General features: G+C 40.6%; 1 protein-coding gene across 3 annotated transcripts in view; it reads right to left on the bottom strand.

Moving 5' to 3' along the window:
- LOC135898011 (E3 ubiquitin-protein ligase AMFR-like) overlaps positions 1–12047 on the bottom strand; it is a 211680-nt gene that overhangs the window by 50026 nt on the left and 149607 nt on the right. For all 3 annotated transcript variants that reach the window (XR_010563233.2, XM_065426724.1, XM_065426725.2), the window contains exon 6: positions 156–288. Coding sequence is in view for 2 of the 3 variants with exons in the window: in XM_065426724.1 (XP_065282796.1) it covers positions 156–288 (133 nt within the window). In the remaining variant the exon portion in view is untranslated. The remainder of the gene's footprint in view (positions 1–155; positions 289–12047) is intronic.

The raw sequence follows: 12047 nt of genomic DNA, 5'->3' as shown, positions 1-12047 counted from the left end.
GTACACATGAATTTGTCATAATTTTTGCATTTACCTTGGGACCATACAAGAAACCCGTCATGGCACAACATTTGGTGGTTAAACTCACATTGCGGGGCCCCTTTATGCAAGAATGCTACAAAATATAAAACAAATTAAATAATGAAGAGACATACCAGCATGTGGAGATCATGACAGAAGTCAATAGCAAGAGCTGTCAACTCAAAGCAGAGCTCAGCATAATACACATAGGCAGCACGATTTTCCCAGACTTTGTCACAGTGGATATCCCATAGGTGGATCCCATACCTGCGACAAGATAAAGTCACTGTTGAACACTCCTGAATCCTACCAACAGTCAAACTATGCTCCCCGCATAATCAGCCAGTGGTACATAGTGAAAAGGAGGACTTGCCCTACAAGCTCACAGTGTCTGGCAACATTTCTATTCATACAAAGTGAATTCTGTCAGGCACTTCTCAGTGTGAATCCAACAATATAGCATACTGTCAAGCATTATCTTGTTGACGAGTTCGAATTGCACATAAAAGGAATGTTCAAGCACACACTTAAATGTCAAGGCTGCACACATCTACTTTTCTTATAAAACTGCATGCATTAATGCACAAAGATTACTAAGTCCACATGTTTGCTACAATTGAACCCATGCACAGAAAGCATTTACTTGCAAGTATTAGATATGTTCATTACAGAACAAATTAGAAAGGGACATGTTTCTTCCTAAAACATGACCAATTGGAGTTACTAAAAGACTGGATGAATAAAGGAGAATAAAAGCATACATGCTCATTCCTCTAGGCCTTCCGCCAAGCACAAGTGCCTTATTGAACTAATGCAAGTTTTCAAAGCAAACTACGTCAGAGAATTTACAAAGTATGACTTGCACACAAGCTGCAAACATGATAGCTTCAGATTGTAATTTAAATATACAAGAAAACATATTTCTGTAATGTTTCTGTCATTTTAAGCCTGTCTTAGTGGCCGCAGCCGCTAGGTGAAGGTACGGTTTTTGGACAGCATTTGCCATAATGTCGATTATGGTCGCAGCACATGCTGTGCAGCACCCACGCATCAAGAGCAGATACATTGTGTGCACACGAACGTCACGCGTGCAGCATATGTGTATGCTGCGATGTATGCTGCAGAAGTGCAGCATACATCCTCATTCTCCTAGGCCCACCGCTTAGTGCAAGTGCATTATTGAACTAATCGAATTTCTCAAATTATGTCAGAAAATTTGTAAAGTATGACTTACAAGCTTCAGGCATGATAGTTTTGGATTGTAATTCGAATATACAAGAATAATTACAGACCTATATCACTGACATCTATTTGTTGCAAATTACTGAAACACATCCTATATTCTCACATTATAGCCTATCTTAACGATAATAACCTGCTCCTCAATAACCAACATGGCTTTTGCCAAAATCGCTCTTGTCAGACGCAACTATATAAACTTGTAACAGATATTCATACTTCTTTGCATAAATTGATTTGTACAGACACCATTTTTATTGATTTTTCTAAAGCTTTCGACCAGACCTCATAATAGACTAAAACTGAAAGTTAGAAACCTACAGCTTGACTACAACACGACGCGATGGATTGAGGAGTTCCTAACAAACAAATTTCAAGTAAACAACTGCTTTTCTAACCGCACTCACGTCAGTTCGGGAGTTCCTCAAGGGTCCATCCTTCGTCCACTGCCATTTTTAATATACATCAATGACATCACAACTAATACTACTTCACAAATACATCTCTTTGCAGATGACTGCACCTTGTATAATGAAATAAGCTGCCTTGCCGACATCTCTGTGCTGCAGTCTGATTTAACAAAACTGACTGGTGTGACACATGGCAGATGTAAATTAACATAGCCAAAACTAAACATGTAAAAGTTGCTTCGATAACTCAATCTACCAATGACCAGTATACAATTTGTGGTATTACTGTTGACTCAGTATCTTCAATCAAGTATTTTGGTGTTCTGTTCATCTTCAATTTAAGCTGGAATGCTCACATTGAACACACCACTACAAAAGCATGCAAAAAAAAAAAAAAATGGCTACCTGAAACGGCACTTACACCTTGCAAACATAGATACAAGACTTCGTGCATACAGTTCTCTTATCAGGCCCTCTTTAGAATATGCGTCCGTAATTTGGCACCCCTATCACTCTAATCTCACGAACCTACTTGAATCAGTTCAAAATAAAGCTGCGTGGTTCACCTTAACTTCACACTCTCGATATCAAAGTGTGTCCGCCTTAAAGAAATTACTCAATGTGCCTTCTCTTGATATGCACAGGAAATTATCACGGTTGTCCTTCTTCCATAGCCTTTACCATAGCAACATTGCATTAGCTCGAGCCCATATTCTTCCCGCTCCCCACATCTCAATCCGCACAGACCATGTTCATAAAGTAAAACCTATATTTGCCAGGACTAACGCTTATCAAAATTCGCCTCGTTTTATCTATTCCCGAGTGGAACTTGCTACCTTCAAACATTGCCTCGCTTACGGAATCATCATCATTTCATGCAGCCCTGCTAAACTTTTTAGAGAGTATCAACTTATCCGAACCCACATTTGCTTGAATATTTACTTAAACAGTGTTTTTGTGTGCTTGGCATTGTATAAAATTCATTCCGTTTCATCTGATATGTATCTGTGTAGGTTGCTTACCTAAATCATCATTCGATTGTATCTTTAAACTTGTGTTCCAATGGGTACTGGCTGTCTACATCGCGTTTTAGGTTATTATGAGTTTTTCACACTACCAAATATTGTATAAACTCTGTTTCTCTTTTCTTTCTTTCTTTCTTTATATTTTCTTTTGTTTCTGCTCAACCTGTAGATCAATTTTTTTTTATTGTTCCTAATGCCTTCCTATATTATTTGCATTGTACACATTGCACTTAGGCTTGAACTTTTTCGTCCCCCCCCCCCTATGTAATGCCCTAACAGGCCCTTAAAGTACTCAAATGAATAAATAAATAAATAAATAAATAAATAAATAAATAACATCATTGTCACATAACGATATCACCTGATGACGTAATTTAATGACGTCTTCATCAAGTGATGATGTTACCTGATGACGTCATGTGATGCCTCTTAGAGAAGCAGCGCACCACGCGCTTCCCCCATTTTTGCACCGTCTCCAGGATCGACAAACATTTTTGTGTGAGCACCACGCATGCAGACATGAAAAATCCAAACTAATTAGAGGTTAACAGCTTTGCTGTAAAATAAATTGTATGGACTTAAAGTGCAAATGGTTCCATTTAGCCTCCAGTGATAATTATCTCCCGATTTGCCTAATTACTGGGCACAAGCAGGTGTCTGCATGACCTCTGTTTGAAGATTGCAGTGTTAATCAAAGCCAAAGAATGCTGCCTCATTGTTCATGGAGGTAAGAACCTCAAAGCTGCCATTTCTGATTTAGTCTGAAGTGGCAATGTTGCAAGATTATGGATGCTTGTTATAGAGGATAATCTGCTGCACCTGGGTTAAGCATTATAAAGTGTCACACCAGATTAATTGATTGATAGTGTTTAACGTGCTGAAACACCACAGGAGATACAAGAGAGACTGTATGGAGGGCTTCAGGTTCATTTTGACTGCCTGGGGTCTTTTAATGTGTACCCAAAGCTTGGTACACAAGTATTTTAGCATTCTTGCCACAACAGAATGTGGCAGCCTTGAACAGGAATTGAACCTACGACTTCATGCTCAGCAGAGGAACACCACCTGTTGCAAAAGGAACATTTTCAGCAGGACAATTTAAGATAGAACAAAGGATCAAAATTTTAATTTTTTCTATATCTTAGTATGTCAAATCATGATGTCATTGCTGATTTTTAATACAAAGTACATACTGAGAAGGTGATATGTTCCAAAGTTTCTAACACAACAAAATATTTGTTTTGGCAAGAAATTTTGAACTTTTATCAAAAAGCCTGTACACACATTTCAACTCAACAAAAACATTTTTTAAGGAAGAGCTGTTATTCGAGAGAGCATTTAAAAAAATATTTGTCCAAACATAATGAAAATTGTTTCTTTTTGTTTGTTGTTCTCTTTTAATATATGTTTTCAAGTTTTATGTAGCTTTAGTAGTTCTCACTGCAACAATAACATGGGAGAAAATTTGGCATTCTTGTGTGATATATTTGAACATTTAATATTTTGAAAAAGGCACAAGAAATAAGTCATTCTGCTACTTTGGGGCTATAATGTGCTGAAAAGTTACATATAAGAATGAAAATGCACAGAAAAACAAAATGTTTATAACTATACTATGGCTCTACCTCATGAAGCTTTTGCATAGGATTTGGTAATTTCATAAACATATGTGTGACTTATTGCAAAAATTTCATGCAGATATGGCAATTCTACATGCACTTAACAGTGTGCACAGAAAGTAAATTTTGCCAAAATGGGAGTTGGAGAAAAACACAGTAGGAAGATTTAAAACTGTACTGATAAAAATGCAACTGAATATGCACAAAAGTAGGACTTTCTTGCGGGCTAGTTGGTTCATAGCTTTAGACATTTCTTATAACTGCACGAAAAAAATGAGGACACAAGAAACACACACCACACCACGAGCGCAGACTGCCAATTGCCACATGTGACTTCCACATGCGAGAGTGACAATGCAGACACGTGCACAGGTTCCCTATTGAAATATATGTATGTTACTTGCTTTCCAAAAAATAAACAGTTGGCAGTCTGCGCTCGTGGTGTTGTGTGTGCTTCTTGCTTTTGTCCTCGTTTTTTCGCGCAGTTATAAGGAATGTCTAAAAATATGCACAAGAACTGGTCATAACGATCAGCAGTGCTGCCATAATGATAAAAAGTCACTGGAACTCTCCTGCATCATAGGTTGTACCGTTACAGAAAATGCAGCAGGACTCTTCCACATCACTTTTGCCAGTTGCCTGTTTTGCAATGGTTCTGGCTTGATTCAGGCTTTCAGTCTTGGGTTTCATGGCAGCAGTGTGGATTTTCTTGGTTATTGCATGAAAACCTTACTGATGCATCGGTTTCTGTAGGCCAACAATACAGGGGCGGTATTTCCAGGCGATACTTTTGGAGATACTATTACTTTCGCGAGATTTCGCGCGAATCAGCACCAGATAGACGTATACAGTCAACAGCATTCTGGTACTATGCCAAGTTTGTTACCTGCACTGTTTGCTGTATATGCCTATGCGTCTGGTGCTGCGTCATGCAAAATCTTGCGAAGTGTGACAAAATTTACGCAAGTGATCGTCCAAGAATACTGTACCACCAGAATCTAGAAAGTTGATCGTGGCCGGCACCTAAGGCTCATGTGGCCAGCACTGCCTTCAAGTTTATGGCAGAGGTGTTAAGCGAGATTCCACCATCGTAGTGCCCATTTGTGCCATGACCGCCATAGAGCGTGACATGCACTGATGTGTGTGTGTAGACAAAAGGGCACTCATCGTTTTCAGAATGAAGTTCTAGAAATTGTGCAAGTCCACTTGTGCCTTTCTTTAGCTCCCGTACGATGACTTTCCGATCATGGCAAGCAGGGCACATCATATTTTCGACAAGCTCGACCAACATGCGGATGTCACACAAAACAGTCATTGCAGAGTATTTTGTCTTTTGTAAAATAGGCAATATTGTTCTCCAAGATGTTGACAAATTCGAGAATTGCACCAACTTCAACATAATGGTTGCCATGTAGGTCATTGCAGCTGTCTATGCTGCTGGCATCATTAGGCCTACCTTGGACTGGGATGTTTTCCTTGGCTGTTGTGCTCTGGTGCACTTTCCTCCGGCTTTCAGTGTTATTTTTCTTTGTTCAGTAGTTCTGGAGTTACAAGTTTTTTTTTTAGGGCTTGTCAGCAAGTAAAAATGTGAGACAACGTAGATGAACCACTGGTTGAATTCTTGACGTGGTTAAATAGTGTGGCCGTAGGGCAGGCTTCATAGCACTCACAAAACTTTACTAACCTACGCTGATGCGGCTGTGGCACGATGTCATTTAAAGGGCCAGTAGAAGTGCTCAAAACATGTGGGAAACGTGCCTTTCTTTATTGTTACTTGCCTGTGTACGAAACTGGCAACCGTCCAGACTGAAATAACATGGCTGGCTGAACCTTTCCCCGCAACCGATTGTGATGATGGGTGCCGCTGCAGCAGTGCGCAGCAAGTGCTCAACGATGGCCTACATGTGCATCAACCAATACATTCTTCAGGCCACCACAAGTCACGAAAATGCATTTCTTTATTAACTTCTCGCTCAAATTTCTACATAAAATTTTTCAGAGATATAAAGAGAATGTTGAAATATTATAGTGCGATCTAAACTTCTTTTTGGATTTTTCTAATTGCATCTCCCTCTTTTTTTAACATGCCAAATGTTTATATAATTTAATAAAAACTTCTAATATGGTCCAACAAGGGGTTTTGATCTACTTTGCACATTAATTTCTCCGACATGGACAAGATACTGTTTTCAAACTTGCCTAAGATGTTCTACATTACAGTTCAAATGTGAGATTATCAAGATTTCTTATATGCCGTGTTACAGGCATAGAGATAAGGCTGTTTGAATGCCAATAATCTTTTATTTACACTGAAAGTTTGTGTTGTTAGTGTCTATTTGAAGAGTTAGGAGCATTAGAAGCATTATGTTGATGGAACACCTAGTACAGCATGCCTAAAAACACCCTGTGGAAAGCTTTGCCGTGCAATACACTGAAGCGGACACACTAGCTGATGCACATTAAATAAGCAAACACTGTTCTTTTGTATTGATCATGCACTTTTTATTACAATAATGCAGTTCCCCTTGGCAAAGAGGGGGAACATAAGCACTGATATCACGACAATTCCTATTTTTCCTATTTTCAAAGTACTTAGGCAAATTTAGCACGTTACAAAAGAGTTTTCACTGATAATCATGGCTGCATCAATGGAGTATCACTATAATTTGCTGCATGTTAGTTCACATATTGATGCCGAAATAAAAATTGAAGTTGAACATAAGTTAAAAAACTTAACTGACATTCAATAATGTAACAATGAGAAAATGTTCTGCCTTAAGATAAAGAATGCACTCAGTGAACATTCACACCATGTCATTGACTACCAAGCCTTAATGCACTTAATAGAAAAGGCCTCCAGGAAAAGACTGCAACCTTCTAAAGAAAAACAGAGACTGAACCATGTGGTTAGCATATGCTTATGATGCCAATGACAATCATGTTAAATGCCCAGGCTATAAAAATACTCTTTTTTCGACTGCAATACAAACAATTGATGCATTATGCTTTCGGCTGTGCTAAAGCTGGTTACATTTGTATTGCTGTTACTACAGCCACAAAGGTTATGGTGAAAGGCACAGAAATAACAGTAAGTGCTTACATGTGTGAATAGCAAACATTAGCCGTGACCTGAAAGCCAGTGGCCAAATTACTCAACAGTGCTTATATCCTTCACTCTTCTATGGCATAGTGCTATCTGTAGCGATAAGCACACATTCAGAATTGTGGTCTTTATCACTACAGCGTCGGGTGTGGAAGAGGTGAAAGTGAAAGCATCAGATGCTAGAATGGGCAAAGTGGATAACAGGTCCTGTGGTAGCAAGACTGGCAATTGCACACATATGCACACTGGGTGGATTATCTCATTTGTGTCTTTGTTGGACAGCATTTTGAAGTATTAACGAACAAAATAAGAATGCTAACCATGTTGATAAAATTTTTATTTTCTCATTTACACCTAAAACCACCTAAGCTATAGACATTCTACTTTCTAAACTTCAGTTGGAGCTGCAGTTGCTTTTGATGAACTTGTGCACCTGGGTTGGGAAATTAGGTCCTTAAGGGGCCCCTAACAAGGTTTGGTTTTTTTAAACAGACAGGCGCAGTGTATACAATGAGCACTGATGATCACGCCTGCAAAGTATTACACCACTGCACCCCAGATTTCAAACTAAATGCTGCGCGCCCTTTTTTTCAAGAGCGGAAAGTCAAGGTCAGATGCACAAGTGCACCTACATAATTCGCACTGCTGAAATGTCGCTCTCCGCGACATGTGACTTGAAGAATTATTCAAAGCTATAGGAGCTGTTTGTTTATCTGTTGCTTCAACAGACTATAGTCGCACCCGGCTATATCGAACTTGCAAAAAAACGCCTATCAGTTCGATATAGGGCATAATTCGATGTAAGCCTGCTAAAGAATTGGATGTCATAAAAGCACATATCATTTATAAAATCACTTTATTCATAAAACTAGCTTAGTTTCGCATGAAATAGTCCTGTATATTCTTCTGCTTGGGCAATTTCACTGCCTGCGACGCAACCTTCCACATTCGCACAGAAGCACCGGACTAATGCGAGTGCACCAAACACCTCAAAGGATGTGGGCAAAGGACCATCGTTGCTTTCCTCATTGTGTCCACTTTCACTTGTGCTCACGATGTCAGCAATGTAGTCTTCATTCTCTGGCTCTCCCGTGGTCGCGACACCATCATCTGCACTCAAAAACTTGTCGACCCTTGACTCGTCAACGGCTTCCGGAAATTTTGACAGCTCCCTCCAAACTTCGGCAACACCGGCAACGCCTTCGATGCACTCATCAGAATTTACAGTCATCACCGGGCACGCAGAAGCTGGCATGTCTGAAGCAATTTCAGATAAACCACTTGTACACGGCCGTGCGTACGCGTCGGGCGCCACGGGCATCGGGTCGCGAGTTTGTCCGCTTTAGTCCTAATCGCCCCCTTATTCTTCAAGATCATGCTAAGAGTGCTCCTCAGAATCTTGCGTGATGCGGGGTCATCCGACTTCTCACCGTGTTTGACCCGCTTTATGATTTCAAGCTTCATGGTGAAAAGCGAATTCTGCCGCTTTATCCTTCAATTATAAGTTGAGTTAACGTTCCCATACTCAGTTTTCTCTCTCTTCACCTCTGCTAGCACGCTGGAAGCTACACAGTGGAAAAGTCAAGAGGGCAAAGCCCTGGCCAGAAGTCGGGTGTCATGAAGGCAAAAGGGGTTGTCATGGCATTCTGGGACAGCCGTAATAGACTACGCTATGCAGCGCACTGCCGCCATCTCGGAGGCCATGTGCAGCAGGCGCAGCTATGTGGATTGCAAGGAAGAAATAATTTTACCGTCTTTTTGAGATTGCAGACATATAATTTTCATTTATTTACCTCAAAATTAGCGATTATGTATTACTGTGAATGTTCTTGCGATCATGAAATCGAACAATAGGGTTCGTCAGCCAAATGCTTTCGATCAGCTTTCAATGAAGACATTGCGAACGCGAGAACAAGCATCTGGTCACTGCTTTAGACACAAAGTTGTAAATTCCCTGCTGCATGCAGTGCAATAATATTTGGATCACATGTTCACAGCAGCCTTGTTAACAGATTGTCAAAAAAATTTTTTTTACTAGGTTCAGGAAGTGTTTCAGGACCCCTTTAAGGACACAGGTGACCATCGAGCGCTGCACCCGATTTTAAGCCTCCCAGCACTACTATGTACTTGTTGCATCATTTAGAACACTGTCTAGGGATTAAATTTTTGTTTTCCAAGTAGTTTGTTTTATGTGAGGAGGAAATTTTCACTGAGCATACAGAGGTGTGCACCTAGTAATTAGTACGATGGCAGGCACTCCGGTAGCACAGCTCTTGCGTGAATAGCGGTTTCGTGATTGTGTTGCATTGTCAAATAATTATTTGAGAGCTACAAGTACAGTGAGTCGGAGTATAATGCCAGATAATGAGGTTATAATTTCGACGATGGAGGCCCACAAAGCCAGGTCAGACCATTGTGAGCTGTTGGGCGGTGAGATTCAGTTTCTGTTTGCTGATGACCAACTGATTTAGCAAAATTGTATCTCAATTTTCAATGGCTCCGGAGCATATGGTATAGGTTTACTGTAGCCAGCCCAGAAGGGTGTGACAGTTTGTCCAACATTTGTGGCACCTATCAGAAGGCGGCAGTTTCCTCTAGGCAAAAAACACTTTTTGTAAATCACATCATTTATGAGGTTAAGACATTGACACTTTCATGCACTGTAGGCAACCAAAGTAGAAACATTTTCTATATTTATGAAGATGTTTTTCATTTCTCATTTTGTTTTCAGGGTAGCATTTAAAAAGGTTTCAGTAAATTATTTTCCCCCTCAAATTATGTCTCTTACGCCCCAACATATGTGTTGCAATACCTGGTGAAGACTTATTATCACATAGGTTTCAAATTTGAGGATTTTTTTTGAAAAAAAAAGAACCCCACATGACCTACGTTGCTCTTAATGTTGCTGTTGCTTATTTCTCAACGTCCTTCACAACTTTTGTATTGTCACTCTAGTGATTAGGTAAGTTCATTAAAATTTAGCTTACTAAAGTTATTCGTGTAAAGTGGAATATATATATAATATATATACACACACACACACACACACACACACACACACACACACAAACACACATATATATACAGATATATATACACACTTATGACTCGCATGAAAACCCATTAACAAACACTGATTGTAGTTAACGTAAGAACCTCTCTTATATTTTAATTTTTGGCAATGTTTAGTTTGGACAGTCGGTAAAGGATGAAGGAGTAGCATTCACAACACCGGAATCAGGTGATTAAGTTTGGAACACATTAGATGCTGCAGCTTTCATGTGTAAATTTTCACAAATGGTTTGCTTACAACCATATCTGAGAGACTCAAAGGGAAGTGATCAAAAAAGAAAAGCAGTGTGCACAGAATGGAGGTGTAGTATTCCATTTAGACTTTGCGATAAACTGGACTGTCGTGCTTCCTGATGAAGTTAAAATTGCAACCTTGGCCCAAATGATAAGTCTACATACTTTCACATATAGTGACAATGTGGAAGGCTATCCACAGCTTCATCATCTGTAATGACCGCGCCGCAAGTCTGTGCATGCCTGTTTAACACTAAAATAATTTAAAAAGTGGGTCGACACAAGCATAGTACTAGCTTAAGTTGACCTACGTCAGGAATGCAGCCACCAGTCATCACCTCCATGATTATGGGAAAAGTAAATGCCCTGGCACTCAATGTTGAGAATGTGCAACAGAACAAGCAAAAAGTACATGCAAAGAAATTGGAGGACTCCTTAAGCATTGTGCAGTGCTTCACAGTCTTAAAGGGATACGGACACAAAAGTTGGTGGGTGGTTTTTTGCGTCAGAACAAAAGTTGAACTGTTGAAAGTGACGAATACAACAAGCTGCTTAGAAAAAAAGAACGAGAAACACCTTTTTTTTTGCGATTTTCTCTTGCGCCTTGCCTCCAAGCGGCCGCCGGGAGAAGCTGAAATTTGACGTGACACCCCCGCGCGCGCGGCCAAGGTCAGCTACAGCCGGCGCAGTGTTTCCGGAGTGTCGGTCCCTTGCAGGATTTGTTTATCGCCGTCGGCTATGTTCGCACGTGGTCCGTCTGATTATCCCCGTCAGCGCTCCATGCAGGTGGTGCGTCTTACACGCGTGCTCGCACGGTCGTCGATCGGTATTGACGCATGCATCGCGGCGGAAGAAAATGCCCAAACATTACTGCGCCTACGGCTATTATAACCGCATTATCGGTCGTGACACGCCGTTGCGCACGTTTCCCAGAGACGAGAAGATGCGTAAACTTTGCATACGTGCCTGTCAGCCACCACACCCAGCATGGAGACTTCTAAAAAATGGCGTCATTTGCGCGGACCACTTCATCGACGATGATTATGCGACCAGCCCGGCTGTGCTCAAAAGCCTTGGCATGCCGCTCAAGAGGCTCTTGTTGAGGCAATACAATTCAAAGAGCGGGTGCTTAGTGATGCATTCGTAACTTTCAGCGGTCTTCGCCACCTTTTGTTGTTCTGGCAACAGACCCTCTCTCTTTCTGTATGCATGTAGCCGCAGCGGTGACCGCAGGAGCGTTTTTTGAAAGAAGGGAAATTACCCTTTCACTGGCTGTGCAAAAACAGATATTCTCGGGTTGTGACAGAAATTGTTTACCCTGCGG

This window comes from Dermacentor albipictus, chromosome 1, assembly GCF_038994185.2.
Source record: "Dermacentor albipictus isolate Rhodes 1998 colony chromosome 1, USDA_Dalb.pri_finalv2, whole genome shotgun sequence".
In the NCBI taxonomy this organism is placed as follows: Eukaryota; Metazoa; Arthropoda; class Arachnida; order Ixodida; family Ixodidae; genus Dermacentor; species Dermacentor albipictus.
This window is presented reverse-complemented; position numbering and strand designations above follow the sequence as displayed.